The sequence below is a fragment of the Aotus nancymaae genome, unplaced genomic scaffold, assembly GCF_030222135.1.
Source record: "Aotus nancymaae isolate 86718 unplaced genomic scaffold, 86718_ANA_hifiasm-v0.15.2.pri h1tg000079l, whole genome shotgun sequence".
NCBI lineage: Eukaryota > Metazoa > Chordata > Mammalia > Primates > Aotidae > Aotus > Aotus nancymaae.
In genome coordinates, this window is record NW_026988494.1 from 16,059,474 (window position 1) to 16,085,288 (window position 25,815).

The 25,815-nt window shown below is 42.1% G+C and overlaps 2 protein-coding genes across 6 annotated transcripts in view; one reads left to right on the plus strand and one right to left on the minus strand.

Annotated features, from left to right (window-relative positions):
• Window positions 1-6,005, plus strand: part of PDGFRL (platelet derived growth factor receptor like) — a 62,867-nt gene extending 56,862 nt beyond the window's left edge. The window contains exon 6 of the mRNA XM_021665081.2: window positions 4,888-6,005. Within this exon, the coding sequence (XP_021520756.2) occupies window positions 4,888-5,076 (189 nt within the window). The 3' untranslated portion in view covers window positions 5,077-6,005. The remainder of the gene's footprint in view (window positions 1-4,887) is intronic.
• A 72-nt stretch (window positions 6,006-6,077) lies between these two features.
• Window positions 6,078-25,815, minus strand: part of MTUS1 (microtubule associated scaffold protein 1) — a 110,468-nt gene continuing 90,730 nt past the window's right edge. For all 5 annotated transcript variants that reach the window (XM_064368715.1, XM_064368714.1, XM_064368716.1 and 2 more), the window contains 7 exons: window positions 18,233-18,435; window positions 16,900-17,005; window positions 15,806-15,879; window positions 15,571-15,666; window positions 12,231-12,347; window positions 9,162-9,259; window positions 6,078-8,389 (listed from right to left, as the gene is read on the minus strand). In XM_064368715.1, coding sequence (XP_064224785.1) covers window positions 8,176-8,389; window positions 9,162-9,259; window positions 12,231-12,347; window positions 15,571-15,666; window positions 15,806-15,879; window positions 16,900-17,005; window positions 18,233-18,435 — 908 coding nt within the window. In that variant the 3' untranslated portion in view covers window positions 6,078-8,175. The remainder of the gene's footprint in view (window positions 8,390-9,161; window positions 9,260-12,230; window positions 12,348-15,570; window positions 15,667-15,805; window positions 15,880-16,899; window positions 17,006-18,232; window positions 18,436-25,815) is intronic.

Below are 25,815 nucleotides of genomic sequence, written 5' to 3' on the forward strand. Positions count from 1 at the left end.
TATTTCTGTGATATTGGTTGTAATGTCTCCTGTTTCATTTCTAATTGAGCTTATTGGGATCTTCTTGGTTAATTTCGCTAATGGTCTATCAGTTTTATTGATCTTTTCAAAGAACCAGCTTTTTGTTTCTTCTATCTTTTCATTTAGTTCTGCTCTGATCTTTGTCTCTTTTCTTCTGCTACGTTTGAATTTGGTTTGTACTGGTTTTTCTAGTCCTTGAGGTGTGCTTTAGATTGTCTATTTGTGCTCTTTCAGGCTTTTTGATATAGTCATTTAATGCTATGAACTTTCCTCTTAGCACCGCCTTTGCTGTATCTCAGAAGTTTTGATACATTGTGTTACTATTATCATTCAGATCAAAGAATTTTTTTTTTTTTTTTGAGACAGAGTCTTGCTCTGTTGCTCAGGCTGGAGTGCAGTGTCGCATCTCAGCTCACTGCAACTTTCGCCTCCTGGATTCAAGCGATTCTCCTGCCTCAGCCTCCCATGTAGCTGGGATTACAGATGCCAGCCACCTTGGCTGGCTAATTTTTGTATTTTTTAGTAGAGATGGGGTTTCACCATGTTGGTCAGGCTGGTCTTGAACTCCTGACCTCAAGTGATCCACCCACCTTGGCCTCCCAAAGTGCTGGGATTATAGGCACATTCAAAGAATTTTTTTAACTCCCATCGTGATTTCCTTGTTGACTCAGTGATCATTCAGGAGCAAGTTATTTAATTTCCATGTATTTGTATGTGTTGAGTGTTCCTTTTGGAATTTTCAGGTTTATTTCAGTGTGGTCTGAGAGTACTTGATACAATTTCACTTTTCTTAAATTTATGGAGGCTTGTTTTGTGGCCTATCATCTGGTCTCTTGAGGAGAATGTTCCATGTACTGATGAATAGAATGCATATTCTGCAGTTATTGGGTAGAATGTTCTGTAAATAGCTGTTAAGTCCATTTGTTCTAGGTTGTAGTTTAAATCCATTGTTTCTTTGTTGACGTTTGTCTTAATGACCTGTCTAGTGCTATCAGTTGAATATTAAAGTCCCCACTATTAATGTGTTGCAGTCTATCTCATTTCTTAGGTCTAGTAGTAATTGTTTTATAAATTTGGGAGCTTCAGTGTTAGGTGCATATATATAAACAGCATTGTGATGTTTTCCTGTTGGACAAGTCCTTTTATCATCATATAATGTTCCTCTTTGTCTTTTTTACCTCCTGTTTCTTTAAAGTTTGTTCTGTCTTATATAAGAATAGCTACTCCTATATAAGACAGGCTTGTGCCTGAAAACCCAGCTACTCAGGAGGCTGAGGCATGAGAATTGCTTGAACACGGGAGGCGGAGGTTGCAGTGAACTGAGATCACGCCATTGCATTCCAGTGTGGGCAACAGAGTGAGACTCAAAAAAAAAAGAAAAACCCAAAAAAAAGCTAGTCCTGCTCATTTTTGGTGTGCCTTTGTATGGAATATCTTTTTCCACTCCTTTACATTAAGACTTTGAGTCTTACGTTTTAGGCGAGTCTCCTGAAAAGAGCAGATACTTGGTTGGTGACTTCATATTCATTCTGCCATTCTGTGTCTTTTAAGTGGAGCATTTAGGCTATTCACATTCAATGTTAGTATTGAGATGTGAGGTACTATTCTATTCATCATGCTATTTGTTGCCTGAATACCTTGGTTTTCATTTTTTAATTTATTTTGTTTTTGTTTTATAGGTCCTGTGAGATTTATGCTTTAAGAGGGTTCTATTTTGGTGTATTTCAAGGATTTGTTTCAAGATTTAGAGCTCCTTTTAGCATTTCTTGTAGTGCTGCATTGGTACTGGTGAATTCTCTCAGCATTTGTCTGTCTCAGAAAGACTGTCTCTTTCCTTCATTTATGAAGCTTAGTTTCGCCGGACACAAAATTCTTGGCTGATAATTGTTTTGATTAAGGAGGCTGAAGATAGGGCCTCAATTTCTTCTAGCTAGTAGGGTTTCTACTGAGGAATATGCCGTTAATCTGATACATTTTCCTTTTTGGTTACCTGGTGCTTTTGCCTCAGCTCTTAAGAGTCTTTCCTTCCTCTTGACTTCAGATAACCTGATCACTATGTGCCTAGATGATGATCTTTTTGTGATGAATTTCCCAGGTGTTCTTTGAGCTTTTTGTATTTGGATGTCTAGCTCTCTAGCAAGGCTGGGGAAGTTTTCCTTGATTATTCCCTCAAATATGTTTTCCAAACTTTTAGATTTCTCTTCTCCCTCAGGAACACCAACTATTCTTAGGTTTGCTTGTTTAATATAATCTCAAACTTCTTGGAGGCTTTGTTCAGTCTTCTAAATTCTTTTTTATTTGTCTTTGTTTGATTGGGTCAATTCAAAAATCTTATGTTCGAGCTCTGAAGTTCTTTTTTCTGCTTGTTCAATTCTGTTGCTGAGACTTTCCAGTGTATTTTGCATTTCTCTAAGTGTGTCCTTCATTTCCAGAAACTGTGATTGTTTTCTATTTTTGCTATTTCACTGAAGATTTTTCCCTTCATATCTTGTGTCTTTTTTTAATTTAATTAAGTTGGAGTTCATCTTTCTCTGATGCCTCCTTGACTAGCTTAATAACTGATATTCTGAATTCTTTTTCTGGAAATTCAGGGCTTTCTTCTGGTTTGGATCAATTGCTGGTGAGCTAGTGTGATCTTTTGTGGGTGTTAAAGAACCTTGTTTCGAAATATTACCAGAATTGTTTTTCTGGTTCCTTCTCATTTGGGTAGACTGTGTTAGAGGGAAGATCTGGGGCTCAAGGGCTGCTGTTTAGATTCTTTTGTCCCATGGGGTGCTCTCTTGATGTAATGCTTTTCCCCTTCTATGTGTGTGGCTTTCTAAGACCCAAACTGCAGTGACTGTTACTTTTTTTCTGTATCTAGCCACCCAGCAGAGTTACTGGGCTCTGGGCTGGTACTGGGTGGTGCCTGCACAGAGTCCTGTGATGTCAGGTCTCTCAGCCATGGATACCAGCACCTACTTTGATGTTGGTGGCAGGGGAGTGAAATGGACTCTGTGAGGGTTCTTAGCTGTCGTTTTGTTTATTGTACTAGTTTTGTGTTGGTTGGTCTCAGCATCAGCTGTGGTAGTATAGGGAGGATCAGGTGGTGAGCAGGACCCTAGAGCTCCCACAGATTATGTCCTTTGTCTTCAGCTACCAGGGAAGGTAGAGAAAGACCATTAGGTGGGGGCGGGGCTAGGCATGTCTGAGCTTAGACTCTCCTTGGGTAGGTCGCTATGGCTGCTGTTGGGGATGGGGGTGTGGTTCTCAGGCCAATGGAGTTATGTTCCCCAGGGGATTATGGCTGCTCTGCTGTGTCATGCAGGTCACCAGGGAAGTGGGGGAAAGCCAGCAGTTACAGGCCTCACCCAGGTCCTATATAGCCCAAATGGATGGTCTTACTCCCTCTGTCCCCACCCACAGCACTGAGTTTGTTTCTAGGCAGTGGGTGAGTAGGGTTGAGAATTTGTCCCAGGCTACCCCAGCCTCCTGGGTGAGAAAGCAAACAGGGCTTTCAGGTTTCACATCTCCCTACATGCCATGGTTTCTGTGTTGTGTCTGCACTCCTGCTTCATCCCCTCACCCGAGCTCTGTACAGGAACTTTGTGTTCAGTCAAAATTTTTAGAGAGTTGAGCTAGAAGTTTCCTTCTCCCTGTGGTCTTTTCCCAGTTTCTCTGGTAGCCCTTCCCAAGGACCTCTGTGAGACAAAGTCAGAAGTGGCTTCCCTGGGGACCGAGTGCGCCCATGGGCTCTTTCTGCTGCTTCCTTCTACCCGTGTTTCACTTGGCTAGAGTGTTCTCTAAACAAGCTGTGCCCACGGCAGGTGGCTCTGAGCAAGCATCCACCAAGTGGGCATAGAAACCGACCCTGCCAAAAAGGTGCTGTGAGGTCAGAGATCATTTTAAAATAGACTTCTCATAAAAGCAATTGCACCATATTTAGCCCTTGTGCATGTTCTGCTTGCTAAAGTAACAGCTCCGCTACCAGCATGGAATAATCTCTTTGTTGGCAGAAGAGATTTGGCCTCTCAGCACACATTCAGTAGCTGACGTCCTTCTGGCTTACAGGCTGTGATTGGTGTAAAATAACTGTCTCTGGGGAATAGTGTTTTCCAGCATCTTGGTACTAGGTGCTTGATTATCAAAAGTGTTGGTCATACCTACAGGACATTGATGATTTTCAATAGAGGTGTTTTTTTTCCTACATTGCTATGTGGTGTTTTATAAGAAAAGGTATTCACTTAGTAATATATTAGTTCTGTTAAACTAATTCAGAAAATACTATGTTCTCATTACCAGAGTTGGCTGGACATCTCAAAAGTGACCATTTCACGTTCTAGAAATAGGGATCATGTCATCTAGTACATTATCTTACCCATCCTCGGTACAACTTTTCTCCCACTGGAGTCCTAGGGCACGTTAGCCTAATCATACTTCTCCCTCTTCCAAATCTGAGCAATTGGGAGCTTTTACAGTGGGTATTTTTCAGGCTTCTGACTTTCAGTTCTGTAAATAAGAACTACTTAGCTAGGAAAAGAAAGTGGGCAATGTGAAAAGTGCGGCCAGTGGAAAATTTTGTCCCTGTTGATGCTTAATACCAGTTCCACTTGGAGTTTTAAAAGCATAAAGTTTAGCTTAAGTAGAAACTTAGAGAAGAAAAGGGCAGAAAGACAGCACCAGACAACAGAATGAAATTCAAGGCTGTTTGCCTAAAATGATTTCAGTGTAAAAGCTTCCACAGCTTACAAGCTACGCATACTGAACAGTCTTTTGTAAGCATGTGCTTTGCCCTTTGAAAGGAACCCTCAACAGTGTTGGGTGAATGGGAGCTGTTTATAGCAGCTTGACCCTTGTGCTTCAGTCTCTGTGGCTGTCATTAAACAGGATGAAAGGCCTGTGACGATCCAAGACACTTGGAGGCTGATCCACAGAGGACTGGGACACACCACGAGAATCTCCCAGAGTGTCATTACAGTGGAAGACTTTGAGACCATTGATGCAGGATATTACATTTGCACTGCTCAGAATCTTCAAGGACAGACCACAGTAGCTACCACTGTTGAGTCTTCCTGAGTTGCAAAAGGAAATGTCATGAACTTACGGAAAGCCCGTTTGTGTACACTATCAGCTTTGGGGTTCTTTTGATTAGTGCTTTGCCAGAGGCTGATGTCAAGCACCAAACCCCAACCCCAGCGTCTTGTGAGCCTGACCCAGACATCCAAACTAAGAGGAAGTCATTCAGTCTATTCACAGAAGTGTTAACGTTTCTAACAGAAGGTATGCATTTTGATTGCTTACCTACATATGTGTTCCTAGTTTTTATATATGTGTAAACAATTTTATATAATCATTTCTATTAAATGAGCAAGTTTTTGTAAAAAAAAAAAAAAAAAAAAAATAGTGAGCTAAGTGTTTAAGTTGGTCTAAAATACATCCCGAAAGACTCGGTGGTGGGAATACCAAGTATTCTCTGTCATATAACCACCACAATACAATAGAATTAAAAAATGTACCAGATAGTTTGACTGCTTATCCATAAACAGCAACTCCAAATTCAAATGCTTAGAAATGTCATTTTTGTCTTAGTAGCAACTTTCAAGCAAATGTGAGATAACTGATCAAAGTATTGAAAAAAATAATCATGTATGCTTTTTTCTTTTTCTTAAACTGCCGCACTCAAGGGTACTAATTCTAGATTAGTCTATTAAATAGAACCTGTTTTTAGAAGTTTCGCTTTCAATATAAAATAGATACATAGATTAAGAACATTGAACTTTGTTTAGACATTTTTTATCATATTCAAAAATATTTACCAGGTTTCTCCAATTTTCTTATACAGCAGAAATTGTTAAAACCAGTCAAATTTATTTCTCAAACACAGCTTTGAATTTAGAAAAGAAAAGCTTACCTCTACCTGTAGCTCTGTGAGTCAAGTTTCAGGCCATGACCTATTGTGTGGTTGCAGTGGAAATTCCTGGAAAATAAACTAAGAGGAGACGTGATCTTTCCTGTGCTGTTAAAAAGGCTGTGCGCTTGGTAACACTTTGAAGAGTGAGGTATGTCAGAGGATGCAATTCTCGAGTATTCCAGCATATTTATTTGATTAAAGTAAAACACACTTTCCATCATCACTACAAACTGAGCACAACTACAGTTGTCCACACATCCGTATTTTTGACGTGCCAACATGTTGCATCCTACATAAAACATTTGGTTTACACAAAAGCTCAAAAATTCTCTATATTTTGTTTCCTATCTTCTCTCCTGTTCTCTCCCATCCTCCAAAGACTTTTTTTTTTTTTAATTAACTGTTGTAAGATTTATTTCCCAGTCACACATTACGGAGGACAGCAGGGAACAACACAAGATTTACCATGTGTAAGGGATGAACGGCAAACCCAACTTTGGCTAATGTCATTGAGAACAACTTGGAAGCGTGAGCAGAGATCCCAGGAAGTGACAGTGAATCTACATTTCCATTTATCAGAAGCAAACATAGAAGGTATTACATACATGATAAACTATTGGAAGTTAAAGACTTAAGACACACAATCACTAATTTAAAAGAACATGCATCATGAATATCAACTTGCTATGTAGTATACATGTAAATGACTCAAAAATCCACCTCTAGTATCCTGAATCTTCTTACTACAGCGGTTATTTGTACAGCCACTGAATGTAGATTAGTAAATACTGACATCACAGTGTTGACACATGCAGGGAGGGGGATATAAAGCCACAATTCTTCCTTCCACCATTTCCAAAGTCTCAAAATCAGGGGAGCTAATAAGTTTTGGAAAGAAACTGAAATGCAACTTGGAGGAGAGTTGGACAAGTCACATTTTCTGCTCGTCAGCTGGCCATTTGGCTGCCTTCCCAAAGACAGGGACTCCTCAGAGGGTCCCTGAAAAACGGGCATGATCCTCAGACTGTTTCTTCTATCAAATGCTGCAACATCAGTTTAATCAAGGTGCTTCTAGTCATTGGTAAGCACTGAATCCTACCTTTCTTAATTCTACTAGCCAATGACTTCCTCTTTCTTGTTCTTTATTCTAAGATTTCCCAACATTTGTAGTATCAAATCCAGGCTTCAGTTTATTTGGAAAGTGATTTGAGCACCTGGAAGATGAGCTAGCTCTGGAAAAGCATATTTCTTTATCCTTGTCCCAGAGAAAAGGAGGTAGGTGGTTTGCTTTTGTGGCTCTGGATGGTGGAGAAAGGTAAAAGGAAAATGAGAATAATGGGAGAGAAGAAGACAGGTTAAATCTGCAAGGACAGCTCAGGTCAAGGTAAAAATAAGGCAGAAAAACCCATTGGTACTGCCCTTTATACAGTTTTTTTTATAGAAAAATTAGGGTTCTACATTTACACATAGCCTGAGAAATGGATTACAGGACAGTGTTAGGCTCCCGTGGGTAAGTACAAAATCTACAGAAAAATCTAGCTAGTTTCAACTGATACGGCTGAACACCGAAACTGCCAAGAAGTTACCCCAAAAAGATACAGAGAATGTACAGACAGTGACAAGTCGAGGCTCTTCCTGTTATACCCTCTCCCTACCACATTACAGGGCTGAGCAGAGTTGGTGGTAGATGATCATAATGCAAGCAACTATTGCTTTTTCTTCTATGGCTTTGGCTGAAATGTATACACTGACTACTATTTGATTAGTACATACCCAGATATATTCAATTTTGACATTTAATACACAGCGAAGAAGGCTGCATCAGACACATGACACTCTGACATCCGTTTCATTCACACACCCCCACCCCCACAGTCAGACTAAAAACTCACAAAGGTGTCTGTGGTGAAGAACATTACAAAGGTTAGAAATCTTCATCTGAATAGGCCCCTGAGAGTTTTCCCCCTACGCTTAGGTGAAAAAGGCAATGAACAAGATTCTCTCGTTCTTTAAGTGCTTTGTGCAACAACGTCCGTGTGTCGGTGCCGAAATCCGTGTTTGGAGGAATCTTTTGGACTGAGGCAAAAGTCTTCCTCCAGAGTACCAGTCTCAGAAGCTGCTGATTCCGGCGGCGGCGATGGCTCCAGTTACCCTGCAGTGATCACACGTGCGCTGACAGCTCTGTGCCCACGTTCCTCGCTGGGGTCAGTCCTGCAGACCTGTATCAAAATGCTTGCAGAGAGTCTGTTGACTTTGAGGAAGCGTCATCTGGGTGAAATGCTGGGGCTGGGGAAAGAGCCAGAATTCCGTGGTGACTGGAATGGGATGGCCGAAGAGGTGGGGGACCTCTTGGGGCTACACAGGTCCCCATTGTGCAGCTTCCACAGAAGCTCCTCATTTTCCATGGAGAGTCGCTTGTTGACTTTCGATTCCTTCTCCAATGACTCTTGCAGAACCGCCTGCTCTGTGGAAAGTTGCCTTGAAGAAAAAAGCCAGAAACCATGTACATCTATGTAAAAAAATTACTTGAAAAAAGTGTCCCAGCATTTGAAATCTGAAAGTCCAAATTTATTCCTTTGGGACAGAACAGAATCCTGCACAAGGTCACAGGTATTTGGCTGGCTAGGAAACCCAAATACAGGCCGGGCGCGGTGGCTCACGCCTGTAATCCCAGAACTTCGGGAAGCTGAGGTGGGTGGATAACAAGAGGCCAGGATATTGAGACCAACTTGGGCAACATGGTGAAATTCCATGTCTATTAAAAACACAAAAATGAGCCAGGCATGGTGACATGCGCCTGCAGTCCCAGCTACGCAGGAAGCTGAGGTGGAAGGATTGCTTGAGCCCGGGAGGCAGAGGTTGCAGTAAGCTGAGATCACACCAGTGCACTCCGGCGTGGGCAACAGAGACCTCATATTAAAAAAAATTGTACTTTTTGGACAATTTCATAGGAGGCTGAGTGCCACTTTTGCAAATATTCAACACATTTTATGACTGTGTTATGCTTGGGGCTGTTTTCTATTTGGTTTTGTGTTGCTCTTTGTCTGAAAGCATTCTCAGAGGCAGCCAGAGGACCCAGGCCACTTTGGTAAATGCATCAACTACTACAATCACATTTTCCAGACAGAAATCAGTGCCCCTTTAACCATCTGCTTCCCTCCAGGTACACGGGTAGAGCCTGGCCAGAAAGTAACACTGGATGTGCTAGGGAGCGGGGAGCTCAGGAGAAACAGTACGGCTTTATTCTTACCTTGAAATCGCCATGTGCTTGTCCATCCGAGCTTTTAATTCTTCATTCTCCTGCTGGAATCGCTTCAATTTGTCAACCAGTGCTGTGTTGTTGTCCACCTTGGCATAAAGAAAAATTCCAGCATTTATACAGTATTACAAAAAATCCCCTCATTTCCTAAGGCACCTCATAACACAAACACACTTTGGAGATTGAACTGAGGACAATGTAATGGCATACTGAAATATTACACACTGACACAAAGAATCTAAAAAGAATGCAACAAGAATCTAAAACAGCAAAACGGAGCAGCCGGATATTTTTAAAAAACGTATGCCAGGCCGCTTAAATATTCATACGGGTAGTGGATTTGTTCCAGGTCACGTTGTTTTGGAATTCTGCAACAATTGGTGCCTCTTTTTGTTTCAATGTGAAACAAACCCTGCAGTCGCCCTGCCCACACTTAGCAAAGCTTACACAGTTTCTTATGGTGAATTTTGCCGGGGGGCAGGGGGGAAGGCAGGGCGGGAAGGAGATTCCCACATCTGATGAAAACTCATGGGCCAACAATTCACAGTACTTAGCAACATTTACTATGGACTTGAACTCGAATTCATGGTAATTCTTCAGCATTTGCCTCTGAGTGGCCACACAGAGCTGCAATTTTACAGAGCATGGCATGAAAGAAGTAACACTCCAGGAGGCCTCGCTCTCCTTAGGTCAGCTGAAGACAGGTCTGTTCTCCTGTCCTCCTGCCCAGGCTGAACTTTCAAGGCAAACAAATTGATCGGTTGAGAGATTAAAGGATCAGATACCTGAGGACATTTAATCACTTCACCTGATGAAGAGCCGATTCCATCCCCCACTCACTTTCTGAAGGTAAGGTTTTATTAAGTGGCGATATTACAGCTCCATCAGAATTAAGCCTATGTCCCTGTCCTTGTAGCATGACTAACCTGCTTTGAGTATGGAGCTTAGTTTGGAGCCCGATTGTTCTTAAGACATCCTGTTACCCAGAAGCACCTCAGGACAACAAGCCATTCAGGTGAAGTAACTTTCCAGAAAATTAGTCTGGAATGTAAGAAAAAGGGATCCTCGAAATGTTCGGTAATTATGAAGGAATCCAAGATAAAACTGTGGAAAAACCTGGAATTCAAGACTGTGTGGTGTTGTCCTTTAAATATTATCTCATCCTAGGGAAACTAGTCCTGATATTGTCACAGAGCTGATACAGGCAGGGCTAGTTTCATGGCAAAGCTGTCTTTCTTAGAAAACTTGCCGTGAAGGCGGAGGTTGCAGCACGCTGAGATTGCACCATTGCACTCCAGCCTGGGCGACAGAGCGACACTCCGTCTCAAAAATAAAGAAAGAAAACTTCCTGTGCTTCCTAGTCTCTTAATTTCATCAAAGGCCACTGCGTTTCCCCGTCATTGTATCAACCCATTCTTCCACACCCACACACACCCACACAATGCAAGGCTGACAGGTATTATCAGGATACCTCCTGGGCATGGCAAGAAGCAAATACTAGATCAACAAAAATTAAATGTGTTGCTAAGTTTACAGGAAAGTCTGTTTCATTGCACATGAGTCTTTGAAAGTTTTGATGCACAAATGACCTATAGAGCAACTATGAACAGCATCATCTGAGGCATCCCCTGACTACCTGATGAGAAGGTATCAGACCCGATGTAGCAGGATGACCTTTGGCAGGAGCTGGTATGTATACTAAGTTGGGCTCATTAACAACCATGAGTTCCTTTCCTTCCTTTACAAATGCTTCCTGATAATTCAAAGTGCTTGTATATCCAACAGAGGGGCTGAGCTGTTCTGTCAACAGAAGTAACAGTCTCTAGAAGAAAACCAAACGCAAACCAACAGACACCAAACAGCAGAGAGGCCCCCGAGCCCGCTACTGTCCAGGGCTGGTTTGGGTTTGAATGAAGCACTTGTAGAAGGCTGAGTCACTCGTCACTGAGGGGAGAAGAGGCCAGCGGGGTGCAGCAGCTGCACGGTCAACAGCAAGGCACCGTGAGGTCTGGGATCACTTACGCTGCCTTCCCAAGCCCTGCCGACTTGATTGAGTCCTGGCTGGCAGCAGCTGTGTTTCAGGGCTGGGCCAAGACGGATGCCAAACACTGATGCCGAACACTGAGCATGCCACTCACACACACAGTTCTGGTCAGACTCATCACACACTAACATCATTCTCAGTCCTAGAGGCTGCAAACTAAACGTTACTCATATTTTTGGTAATGTTTGCTACTTGTTCAAGTGGATTAATCTTACTATAGCACATTTTTTTTTTTTTTTCTGGAGACAGAATCTTGCTCTGTCACCCAGGCTGGAATTTAAATACAGTGGTGCCATCTCAGCTCATGGCAACCTCTGTCTCTTGGGTTCCAGTGATTCTCCTGCCTCAGCCTCTTCAGTAGCTGGGATTACAGGTGTGTGCCACCACACCCAGCTAATTTTTGTATTTTTAGTAGAGACAGGGTTTTGCCATGTTGGCCGGGCTGGTCTCGAACTCCTGACCTCAAGTGATCCACCTGCCATGGCCTCCCTACAGTGCTGCGATTACAGGAATGAGCCACTGCACCCAGCCCACAATTCTTTTATGACATGCTAATTCACAAGAAGCAACATGAAGAATTCTATAGATCATATTGCTTCACTGCGATTAATTTCTATTAAATATATCCAACTGTTTTAGACCTAAGAAACCTGTCCAGGGTGGGTGGTATATTGAAGTACTGATTTTAAATAGATATTTAAACATTTTTCTTATGCAGGTGAAGATTCAAAATACCACTGAAACAGAAGGCTGATTTGTTTGTTGTAGGTTTTCCAAGAACTGGATGCTGTTTTACATGTTCCTTAAAAAAAAAAAAAATTCTAGGAGGCAGCAATGAATATATATTGAACAAACTTGGCAAAGAGAATGTAAACGTTATCTTTTGTACAAATTCCAAATATCTTTAGGAGCAGTAAACCCAACTCCATAGTTCTAAACTTCAGGGTTCAGTTTCACAGATATTACCCCATTTGTAAGATCCTCCCCCCCCCTCATTGATTCTGAAGGAAACATACCAGTTTCTCCATTTTCATTAACTTGATGTCCTGTTGATGCAGTTTCTCATTCTTGATCTCTAACACAGCTTTCAGGCTTTCTAACTCTTGTTCCAGATACATGATCTGAGGGTTTTTCTGGAAAGGACACAGCAAGATATTGCTCTTATTCCACACACTCACATAGTTGAAATTCTTAATGAAGAATCTTTGATTAGACATTAGACAAACAAGTAGCAAGGGACAGATGTCCATCGTCTGACAGCAATTTCAGAGACGTAAACAAGAAGTTAAGAGCACCTTAATATCAAAGACTGGTCCTAATGTTGCAAACATTTCACTCATTTATCAGTAACAATATGCAAAAACGTGGGCTGCATCAAACTTTTTATTGTAATCAAGAGAAAAACCAATCCTTACATACAAAACAATTTTGGCTGGAGATTAGGCCATCTACGAGTCCTTTATTGGCATCTATCGGGAGAAAAGGGAACGAGAGTTCTGTCTAACCAAGTGAACTGATCGGGAAAGGAAAGGCAGTGCATTATACGGTTCTCTGGAAAACAACAGAAATAACAATGACGTTCTGAGGTCTTTGGATTTTTGTTAGGATGGGGCTGTGTTGCCTGGGCCACACTTCTGGGGCAGACATAATACCATCATTTTATACTGTGACACCCCAGTACCTACATGGAGGGAGTACATAGCCTAAAATTCTCTCCAAAAAATACAAAGGTTAGCCAGGCATGGTGGCTTATGCCTATAGTCCCAGCTACTCAGGAGGATGAGGCGGGAGGATCAACTGAGTCAGGAGGTGGAGGCGGCCATTAATTGCGAATGCGGCACTGCATTCCAGCAGCCTGATGACAGAACAAGACCCTGTCTCAAAAACACAAAACTCTCCAAAATAAACGCTACATAAGGGGAGGTGTCGTCTGAGAGCACACCAGCAGCGAGGATTCCTCACCACCGTCCACCCTCTCCTTGCCTTATTCATGGAAATTCAACTCAACCATCCAAAATTTATGCTGCAAAAGAACAGCATAAGATCCACTGGTCAGATAGATGTGTTTAAAGAAGGGATGTCTTAGGTAAGAGTCAGTGGTGTGGATCATCAAGCTTATCTTTTGGTGCAGTGCTTTCTGCTCTGGACCAATCGTGAGGGAGAATCCAGGAAGGGGCCTTCCGGGATTATGTAATGCAAACCCCTTACGAAGAGGAAACATGTCTTCCCCAGCTGGAAAGGGTTACAGCAGGGACTAATACTCAGATCTTCAACTCTAGGCTCTTTAGATAGTTCCCTGAGGCTGGGAGAGCTATGTGTGTGTACCTTGGCAGGTGGGGAGGAATGAAGAGAGGTTGGTTAATGTATACAAACATACAGTTAGAAAGAATAGGTTCTACTGTTCAATTACACTGAAGGCTGACCATAGTTAACAATAAATAATGTGTATTTCAAAACAGCTACAAAAGATCTGAAATGTTCCCAACACAAAGATAAAGGTGATGCCCTAAATACCCTGACTGGAGCCTTCCACAGTCTATGCATGTCTCAACACATCGCATGTACCCCAGAAATAAGTACAAAACTATGTCTCAATTTAAAAAATCATACATTTTATACAATGTTATCCTTGTACAAAGGATTTTTTTTTTATCTTGAGAAGAGCGAATCTTACCTCATTTTTGTTAGAGGGAAACAGCATAATTTCCCGTCAGTTTGAAAATTAGAACATTTACCAGCCTTGGACCCTCCCTCCTCTTTCCGACTTCTCTGCCAGCCCGCCCCTTTCTCCTGGACTGCACTCAGATACACTCTCTTTTTCCACAACCTCAGCGTGCTTACGTGGCAGAGGCACTTGGATGTTTCTGCATTCCTCCATCTGATTCTGCCCTTAGCTTTCCAAAAGCGGCTATAGTAGAAGAATCCCCTTCGTGTAGCAGAAACTCTTTCCAACCTGTTTCCTGAGCCATCAGTAAGGTTTACACCCTGCGTATGAGTCTGGATTTCGTTTGAAATCACTGACTCTTCCTAAGAATCTTCTAGAATAAAGAGCTTTGAGGTTTCTTTGAATATCAGCTCATCTAATGTTATCAAATAGCTATAGGGTCTCACTGAGAAATCCACACATGCCCTGGCAGAGCTGGCCAGAGATTTTAAGTGGCGAAAAGCTTTGCTGCAGTTCCAGAGCATAAGCACATGGAACGAAAACGGTGGTACTAAAGGCAGAAGCAGCAAGGAAAAAAATTTTTTCAAAAAGACAAACGTCAGGGGAAGGCAGGGGAGACAGACAAATGTGGCAAGAGAAATTTGAGCTTCCAAGAGATTTGTACTTTTCAGAAGTGGCATTTATCCATACGATGAAATATTTTTCATCCGTAAGAAGAAATGAAATACTGACATATGCTACAACAGGGATGAACCTAGGAAACTTTACACTAAGTAAAAGACACACGCCAGTCTTAAATGACCACATGTTGGACAAGCCCTTTTGTATTAATTCCTCAGAATAAGTAACTCCATAGAGATAGAAAGTAGACTGGGGATGGCCTGGTGCCGGGAGACTTGGGGAAGATGGGGTGTGACTGCTAACAGGTCCAGGGTTCCTTTTTGGGGTGATAAAAATGTTCTAGAATGAGGTATTGGTGACCAATGGACAACTTTATGAATATACTAAAAGCTACTGAATTTTACATTTCATAAGAGTGAACTTTGTAGTTTGTAAATCATATCTCAATACAGTGATTTTTTTTTTTTTTAATAAAATCCTCACATAAAACCTAATCCTACTTGGTAGTTTTCTTGTTTTTCTGTAGGAAATTAGCTTAGACCATCAGAAACATCCTGGACTTCATCTGTATGTCAGTTTTTAGGATGATTAAAAAAAAAAAAGATACTAAAGACAGAAGCTGGTGGGGCGTGCTGGCTCACGCCTGTAATCCCAACACTTTGGGAGGCCGAGGCCGGTAGATCGCAAGGCCAAGAGATTGGACCATCCTGGCCAACATGGTGAAAACCTGTCTCCACTAAAAATACAAAAATTAGCTGGGTGTGGTGGTGCATGCCTGTAGTCCCAGTTGCTCTGGAGGCTGAGGCAGGAGAATCCCTTGAACCCAGGAGGCGGACGTTGCAGTGAGCTGAGATCACGCCAGTGCTCTCCAGCCTGGTGACAGAGCAAGACTCTGTCTCAAAAAACAAACAAAAAACCCAAAGAACCTGTTTTATACACCTCAGAAAGCACACTGCCAGACAGGAAAAGGATTCCAAACCTGTGTTATTTCTCTAGCTGCCGAGCACTTAAAAAACTCCAAATGGCAACTGAGAAGGAAAATTCTTGATAAAGGAGCACAGATAACTTACCAAATTTGCTTTCTCTCTTGCTATTCTTTTTTGTTCTTCTGATTTCAGTTTTTCATTTAAAGCATCATTTTCATTCTTCAGATCACTGATTTGCTTCTAAAACACAAAGAAATGTGGAACATAAGTTAATAAGAAGATTCCAGAAACTCAGTCTATGTACACAGAAATATTAAAACCAAACTAAGAAATGAAAAAAAATTTTGGGGGGAGGGCTGGGATATTGAATTTCACCCACCTCTAGCGATTCCTGCTTCTCAGAAAGTAAATCTTCAAGTGATTTCTTTTCTATTTCATGGCCTTTCTTAATTTCTGGGAAAATAAAAGGATATTTCGGAGGCAAAAACATTCTATGAGATCAATGTATTCTACAACAGTGAAAGCCTATAGATGTAGGGGTTCATTATGAAGCCATATGATGTGACTTTACATCTATGGGATGCTTTTATGTAAACTCGCCATCTGTGCTCAAAGTAGCCTTGAGAGGTGGGTAGGGGGGACATTCCCATTTTATGACTGACAGCACTGAGGCCCACAGCGGCCACGAGACCTTGGAAAAACACTGAGCGCCCATGTCAGGGCAGGTTCTCATAAAGGCCGCTCCAGACTCCTGGTCTGGAAACCCTGTACTCTTTTCAATTTGTTCTTCATGACCTAAGCGGGCAAGAAGGAAGAAAAACAATGTTTACTAAAAGACTGCCCAGAGCCAGTCACTTTTACACATTGTCATCTCTGAATGCCTTCAGGCAACTCTACTTTTCTGGTGAGAAACTCCTTGCTAAAGGTCACACAGCTGGTTTTTAGCACATGTCCACGCTGCTCGTAAGATGCAACTGGCTTAGTAGAAAGACTGAGCGACACTGCTGATTCTGCTCTGAAAGCAATGGCTTATACCCTTCCACTCATGACAGATGAAAAATCAAAAAGACTCTTTTTCTGTTCAGTAAGCGCCACTGACATTTCACAGCACCACTGCTGGGCAAGAGCGCTTGTGGGTGGGGGGCGGTTAGATCTTTACTGTGGATTATAAGATAGAAACTTTTACTCCCAACTTCCAGGAACCTAAGTTGGCAACCACTGCCCCCCAAAATGACCTTTACAATCTTCCAAAGCCCATCCTATTTAATAAAAGACTGGCATTTATAACTATTATTTGCATCCTTAGTGGGAAAGGCACCTGTTAACAACGAACAATGCAGAAAGGAACCAAGAACACTCCAGCCTGAACGCCACAGGACATTCGCTGAGAGTTATGAATCATTTCCATCTTAAAACATATCACACAGTCCCATCGGATTTTATTATGTTTAAAGAGAAAAAAAGCATCCTTGCCTGAAAGGGAGGCTTCATAGGCCTTCTTTAGCAATTCAACTTTCTCTGAGTGGCTAGCTTCAATTTCCAACTTAGAGGTTTCATGAGCAGCATTTAAGTTGTCAAACTGTAAGAAACAAACAAAATCTTGGTTTAACAGTAAAACCAAATGTCCTAAGTTGAATAAGCAAAACAACTACATTAGGAGACTTCACAGCTTCATAGGTAATTATGCTTGGGCTCTCGTTTAAAGGTTCCCTGACACATACAAAAAATGTATATAAAGGCCAGGGCAGTTGTTCATACTTGTAACCCAGCACTTTGGGAGGCAGAGGTGGAGGATCACTTGAGCCCAGCAGTTCGAGACCAGCCTGGGCAACGTAGCAAGACTCTGTGTACGTACACACACACACACACACACACATATACACACACACCACACACACTGCATACAGAGCAATGCAAGTGGCATTTACCAGGCAGCTCTCCTCTGTCTCTTTTCCTACCCTCAGGAACACAGACATAGAGGCTCTCCAGGGGAGATGGATGGAAATGGCTGCATCAGTCACAAGGAATGACAAGGAATGAGGATGTGTTTCACGGTGACAGGGCCACATGCTCTGTCCCTGTCATTTGACCACTCAGTCCCTAGCACATGCCTGGCCTGGAGTAGGTACTCTATAGATATTTACTAAATGAAAAACTGAGTTACAAAGGGAGTTACAAGATTAAAAAGGTTTATGATATTCTGTTTAGTGAAAAAAAATAGGATATTTAAACAAATGCCATTTTAAAAAAATAAAGAAATGCAAAACAATGGTTTGGCAACTCAACACCAGGATGTTTACAAGGGATAATTTCTGTGTAGAAAGAAAGGGTTGTTTTTTAATTTTATCGTTTCCTTCTTTTTTTCTTCCCTTCTGTCACTTAACATATATACATTGCTTTGGTCATAAAAAACTATTCAATTAAAAAGATACTGTTTCTGAGACAGGCAGATCACCTAAGGTCAGAAGTTCAAGACCAGCCTGGCCAACATGGTGAAACCCCATCTCTACTAAAAACACAAATATTAGCTGGGCATGGTGGTGGGTGCCTAGAGTCTTGGGAGGCTGGGGCAGGAGAACTGGTTGAACCCTGGAGGTGGAGGCTACAGTGAGCTGAGATCAAGCCACTGTACACCAGCTTCCAGTTTGGGCAACAAAGCGGGACTCTGTCCCTTAAAAAAAAAAAAGATACTTTTTAACCTATTAGACTGAAAAAGAAAGAGAAGCTCATCAAAGGATGTGAATAGCAGTCAGGATTCAAGTGTGCAGCAGAGCCTCGGACAAGCTCTTGCTGCGAAAGCACAGACCTGCTCTTGCAATTGCATTTTGTACTTCTCTGCTTCTTCAATGTAGGTGTCCCGAAGCTTTTCATACTCCCTGGTGTAAAATTCTTTAAGCCGATTCTCTCGTTCTGTTTTCTCAGCCTGGTGCTGCTGGACAAATGCTTCGTACCCTATTTGTAACTCATTCCTGGCTTTTTCTAATTTCTCACAGGTGGTTGAAGCAGTGACTGAAAAGAGATAAGAAAGAAAAGGGAAGAGGTCATTTCATCTGCGAAATGTCTCATATTCAGAGCAGTCACGCAGAGCTGTGATGACACCTGAAGCATAAACCAATGTCGTCTCGGGTCTCTAGTGACCGCATCTTCAAACGTAACAGTATAGAAGTGAACTGTAAAAAGCAACATGAGCACAGGGCACCGTGGCTCACGCCTGTAATCCCAGCACTATGGGAGGCCGAGGTATGAGGATCACCTGAGGTCAGGAGTTCAAGACCAGCCTGGTCAACATGGTGAAACCCTGTCTCTCTTAAAAAAACAAAAATTAGCCAGGTGTGGTGGCAGCTGCCTGTAATCCCAGCTACTCAGGAGGCTGAAGGAGGAGAAATGCTTGAACCCTGGAGGCGGAGTTTGCAGTGAGCCGAGATTATGCCACTGCACTCCAGCCTGGGTGACAGAGTAAGACTCCATTAGGGGAAAAAAAAAAAAAAAAGGAACACGAGGGGAAAAAAACAGTAAGAGAAGTACTTCAGAAGAGCCAGGTTTCCAAGGGAAGATCCCCCCTCATGTGGTGACCAGTCAGTGCAGTGGTCAAGAAAGGCCAAGACATTTCTAAGGACAAGGGACTCCTCCTCCTCCCAGCTAGCCAGTGTGGGAGAAGCTCAGACAGGAGCAGGAAAGACCAGGGATAAGAAACAAGTGGACTTTACGCTTGTGCTTAATTTGAGCTGATTCCAATTTGTTATTTCAAAACTAATAAAAATGAAATACTAGCCTCTCTTAAACACAGATCACCAGAACACAAATATCTTAGGAAAAAAAACTTAAGATTTTAAAAGCACTCATATAAGCCAGGCATGGGATTTATGCCTGTAATTCTAGTATTTTGAGAAGCTGAGGCAGGAGGATCGTTTGAGCCCAGGAGTTCATGACCAGCCCAGGTAACCCCATCTCTTAAAATTAAAAAAATCAAGAGTTCAAGACCAGCCTGGTCAACATGGTGAAACCCCATCTCTACTAAAAATAGAAAAATAAAAATGTATTTTAAAAACTTTATCCAGGCTTGATGGTGTGGGCCTGCAGTCCCTGCTACTCAGGAAGGTGAGGTGGGAGGATCACTTGAGCCCAGGAGATTGAGACTGCAGTGAGCCATGATCACAAACCTGTCCAGCCTGGGCAACAGAGAGAGACCCTAGCTCCAGAAAAAAAAAAAAGAAAAGAAAAGAAAAAAAAAGCACCAATATAAAATTAAAGGTTAATATATTATAAAAGGGCAAAGCAGTCTGATAAACATAATTAAAAATTAGAGTATCCTACCTCTTCCTGCCACTACCAAAATAGAATTAATAACAATGTAATACATGGCAGAACACAGTCAGAGATATATGTACACACATTACAATAAATCCTAGAAAATCCTGAATTCCTTAGGAAGCCTGACTTTGGACATTCCCAGTCTTCCGTCACTGCTGTGTAAATACAGGCAAATAGAGAGCTACTGTAATTTTCAGGGGGTATACATGTTCTCCACACCCCCAGAGTGCCTGTGGATTAATACAACAGGGTTACTGGCAAATCTATTAAATTAACCCTTCTCTTTTGGAAAGCAATATTTCAGGAGTTATGGAAGGAGAAAGATTATTTTAGGGCAGAAAAAAATAAATTATTTTAGCTCAATAATTTATTTGACCTAAGAAATGTGAAACTGGCAGGTTCTCAGGACAAATTTCCCACAATGGTGTCGACTTGTTACCTCAGGAACATGCCATGTGGTGGCAGAAATACCCAAGTCACTTGCCCCAAATCAGTGTTCATTCAAATGAAAAACAGGCCATATTGAAATAATGGCAGGAATAGTATCTGCTAAAGAGAACCCTTAAAAATTAAATCCACAAATATTTATTGAAGGGCAAAGAATTAACATTAAAAAAACCCCAAAACATTTTTTGCATCCAAAAATGCAGCTGAAATGAGCCAGTGATGTCGAATGCAGCGGCTCATGCCTGTAATCCCAGCATTTGAGAAGCCGAGGCAGGTGGATCACCCGAGGTCAGGAGTTTGAGACCAGCCTGGCCAACATGACGAAACCCTGTCTCTACTAAAAATACAAAAATTAGCTGGGCATGGTGGTGGGCATCCATAATCCCAGCTACTCAGGAAGATGAGGCAGGAGAATGCCAGAGGTTGCCGTGAGCAGAGATAATGCCATCCGGCCTGGGCAACAGAGCAAGACTCTGTCTCAAATAGTAATAATAATAACAATAAATATTCCACTGTATGTACAGATGACATCTGGGTATCCATTCACCGTCCATGGACACTTAGGTTGCTTCCAGCTTTGGCTACTGTGAATAATGCTGCTATGAACACTGGGGGACAAATACCTGCCTGAGTCCCTGCTTTCAGTTCTTTGGTGTATATACCCAATAAGAACTGCTGAACCACAGGGTAATTCTTATTAATTCAATTCTTGCTTTCAATTCTTTGGTGTATATACCCAGAAAGAATTGCTGAATCATACAGTAGTTCTATTACAAATTATTCCAAGGACCATGGTGCTCTTTTCCATTGTGATTGAACCATTCTACATTCCCATCAGCAGCACTACACACAAAAGGGTTCTAATTTCTCTACAGCCTCACCAGAACCGATTTTGTTTTTTCAAATATATATAACAGTCATACTAATGAGTACATCGCTGTGGTTATGATTTGGTCAGATTTTCAAACTCTGCCAGATGATAGAAATAAAATTCTGGCATCAAGGGTGAAAATCCTAACCCAGCAAGAGCAACAGTGGGAGACAGAGCAGTGTGCCTTAGTGATTAAGAAACTCACAAAGCAGAAAAGATGGGACCCAAAAAAGACAGACGGAGGCCAGATTATAGGGGCCATCGCACAGAACTCAGTCCATTGGGACTGAATGTTACGAGTTTTTTTTTTCTTTAAAAGAATTTAGTAAGAAATAGTAATTACCTTGATTACTGGAGAACACGCTCTTCACATTCACTTTCCCTTCTCTTACACTAGTAACCACAGAAGAAAAAAATGACTCCAGAAATCCAATGTTAGTCAAACGAGTAAACACAGCATTAGCTTCTGCCAAGTAACCTTCTGACTCTGAAGCCTCCTCGTGTGAATCTCATACTAGAACTTTCTGTGAAAGCCAACAACAGGAAAATACTTTGCAAGCTGTCGATGAAGGCATCAAACAGCTTTCTAGTCAGAGAAATCCTAGTTTCATGCAATCTTTTCACTTGCTTCTCTTAACACTTCAGGTATTTGCAAAGTTAAAAAATAAAAAGCAAGGGCATGATCTGAACCTATCTGGAAGCTCATATCCAGGACAGAAACATCTCAGTGAACTCAGGGACTCAGCAATAAACAAGAGACTGCCTTCAAGCCCTGGGCTAGAAGAGCTTCGAAGCAGACGTTAACAGCAGGCTACCCTGGCTGATTTTAACACATCTGTTTATCATAAAAATACTGTTGGTTTGAATATATAATTACAGCACATCAGCCTATAAAACCAAATAGGATACACACAAGTCCATTCTCATTAGCCACCAGGCAGGGCTGTTTCCTCTGTTTACAACAAAAAACAAAACAAAACAAACGTGGCTCAGATATCGTGAAGTTTTGTTGGCTACCATGAGGTGAAGGGAGGACAGATGGGAAGAAATGGGAAAGAGAAAGGGAGAAAATGGGTCAGATGGGAGAACGGGTGGTTCACTGTTGTTACTGCAATAGTCCAAAGCAGCAGGCCCAGCCCCAGACAGTGACATCAGCCTGCAGCTGTGCACAGACCTTTGCTCTGTTTACCGGCTGGGTCTGCTGTTCGGGGAACAGCTGGGCTGCAACGATCGCTCACACGAATGGCTTCAGTTTGAACGAACTGGCCTGGGCTCCTAAGGGAATATTTATTTGGTATAAAGACTCAAGATATTTTTTAAAGGATGCACGTGTAAACGCTGTATTAAAGGTTCTCAGAGCTCTCCTGGGCAGCTGTGACATAACGTGTGTGTGGCAGTGGGTGTGCGTAACCCTGATTTTAGGTCGCAGACTTTCCCTTGCACTGACTACAGCTGAGGAGGGATTGATGGTGCCCCCGAGTGTGCTCTCGCTCCTGTCCTCAGCCTAGTCTCTTCTTGCTTATTCTCCAGAATTCCACTCACTTTCAATTAATCAGACACCCAACAAAGCCAAAACCAAACACAAAATCGTTCCGAATTTGGAAGAAGCAAGCATGGAATTTTCTCCCAGTGATACATGCAACTTTTGAAAGAACATATGACACAAACACAAAATCCACACAAAGTCAAAGTAGTCCTGGAGTCCCTACTGTATTAATCATCCCATTAGTCGGTTTTTAAAAGCGTGTATATGATTAACACCAACAGCCCACTGCCTGTTGGAGATCTGTGGCGCAACTCTGGTATACGTTTGTCAACTATGAAAGCTATACGTTTGTCAACTATGAAAGCTATCTCCGGCAATCCAGCTTACAAGGGGAAATACAGTTCTCAGGATTTAGGGAGAAAGAAAAACAGAAAGGAAGAAAGGAGAAGGGGAGAAGGGAGGGAAGGGGAGGAAGGAGGAGGAGGAAAGGAAGGCAGACTCACTCATATACAAAATCATCCATAAAGCAGAAGGCCATATTGAGATTAGAAGTGAATATTTTCACTCTACAGTGAGCCACCTAGAGAAGAATTCTAGGCCAGTGACAGAAAAACGTGAGACCCTCCCTGACTGTTTAAATCATGAGCATCTGTGCAAGGAAAAAAATAATCTAACAATTGAAATGCTTTAAGTTTTGCTTTTCAAATAATGACGGGGCTGATATGTGGAAAAGGCCCAGTGCCACAGTCAAACATAATCTCTGAAAACAGAGCTGGAGTCCTCCCAGGTCCTCCAGCAGCTTCCCCTGCAGGGCAGGAGTGGAGCCATTACTTCATTAGCCCTCATGGGTTCTTCTCAGAGGCAGAGGGCACACTTTTATTATTTCCATCTCACAGAGACTCATTTCCCTTTGTTGACTGATAAATGTACTGTTTACAGAGAAAAGCATTACACAGCCATGGACCAACATTGTTAATCTTCTTTTGAAATGATACAGTGCTTTCCTAGTTTTTCTATCTGAGTAGCATGCTTCATTATGAGACAATCAAAAATATTTTAATGCTCAACAACATAAATAAATGTCCTAATAGATGAGAGCCAGAATTACTTGGGTTCAAATCTCAGCGACACCACTTAGCTGCTATATCACTTGAGTAAAATACTTAAACTTTCTAAGCATACATTCCTTTTTTTTTTTTTACGACGGCATCTCCCTCCATCACCCAAGTTGGAGTGTAGTGGCACGATCTTTGCTCACTGTTAACTTCTGCCTCCTGGGTTCAAGTGATTCTCCTGCCTCAGCCCCCTGAGAAGCTGGGATTACAGGTGCCCGCCTCTGTGCCTGGCTAATTTTTGCAGTTTTAGTAGAGATAGGGTTTCACTATGTTGGCCAGGCTGGTCTCGAACTCCTGACCTCAAATGATCTGCCTGCCTCGGCCTCTCAAAGCACTGAGATTATAGGTGTGAACCACCGTGCCTGGCCTAACCCTACATTTCATTTTTAAAATGAACACAGTATTAGTGCCTTCTCTGTAGGATGAAATAACACAGGTGAAGCACTCAGCCCAGTACCTGACTAGAGTAACTGTGCAGATAAACGGTAACTGTTATAGCTTGCAAGAGTCCACTGATTCCAATGTGTTTGAAGATTCCTGGAAGACAGGCTTGGGGTTCCATAACAGAATATAACAGTTAAGCACTGCTGGCCTAGTATTCAAATTTGGTACATATGCACACACATACATAAGTATTACAGTGTAGTATACACTCGCTTCAAGTCTTTATCTTCCACTACTATTGTTCTTGACATTATATGCAATAGAATTTTCCTAATTTGAAGGAGATTTTATGAAATGAGGCCCAAAATATAAAAAAGGAAAGTGCCAGGCAAATTTTCATAAAGCTATGTAAGAGAGTATGACAGAAAGAAGAGAAAAACAGGAAAACGAGACAATTCTATTCCCAAACTGCATACATGCACCTTTCCCGGATGCTCTGGCCAGCCTGCTGTTGGGGGCGACTCTCCCCCACCCCAAATCCCCCTCTCTGCACCATCTAGGAGGGAAACGGGCAGCCTGCTTCCAGCTCTGCCTGCCTTGGGCCCCCACTCACTGTCTCCTGGTGACCTGGGAAACTGGCCACCTGTCCTCAGTTCTGGGCTCCTTCACTTCTTTCTTTGACAGCACACACCCAATACACTTCTCAGGCTAAACAAAACTTTATCTCACTTCTCCTGTGCCCCACCCCCCAGAACCAGGAGGGGACACTACTTTCTAATGTAGGAGTGTGATGATGTCATCACATTCTACGAGGGGAAATCCAATCACAACACATGTCCATGGCAAGTGACTATGTTGGTCACTCCCTTAAGCCAGGGTCGAATCTGGTTTGAAACTGAAGGTAGTAATATGACTGAACAAGTAACCAAGAAGTCGTTTTAAACATGAAATTGATGCTTTGTGGATACGCAGTGGCCTAAAGAAGAAAAAGGTGGGACCTAGACTATCCCACAAACAAGCATGTTCAGATTCCTGGGCCTCTGTGTCCTGATACAGAAGGTAGGAATAAATACCACCTGTTCTGCCAGCCTTATAGACTGGTGAGAGTAAAGTGAAACAGAGTTACTATTATGCTTTGTAGAAAAAGTCTTCCCACCCTGTGGAATAATCCCCTACTCATGGAGTTCCAGGGTTTGCCTCCCTAAAGATTCTTTGTCAAACGACCAAGAAATTTTGCACACAAGTGGTAGAGAAGGTTCTTTTTCTAAATTTCAAAATTAGCTCCAAATGGCTGATTACTCTTGGGCACGAAATTAGCGAATCAATAAGAGCTAATTTCAAAGTCTTCCACAAATCATAACTTATTAGGAACTTACTTTTTACAAAAGGCCTGCACTATCAAATCAATCCTCCCATAAATGCCACCACTTCACCTTTAAAACTCAGTTCGTACTTTCCAAGTTGTTATCACATCTGTTTCACGTGATGTAACAATGCTCTGAGTGAATAAAATAGGTGTTATCATACATCTCACTTTACTAAAGGGGAATGGAAATGGCAGAGCTAAAGCTAGAACTCCAGCCACTTTTTTGTTGTTGTTGTCATGTTTTGAGTAGAGATGAAGTTTCACCATGTTGGCCAGGTTGGTCTTGAACTACTGACCTCAAGCCAACTGCCCACCTCGGCCTCCCGAAGTGCTGGGATCACAGGTGTGACCCACAGTTCCTGGCCCTAGAACTCTAGCCTCTTTGAGAGCCTGCGCACAGAACACTAAA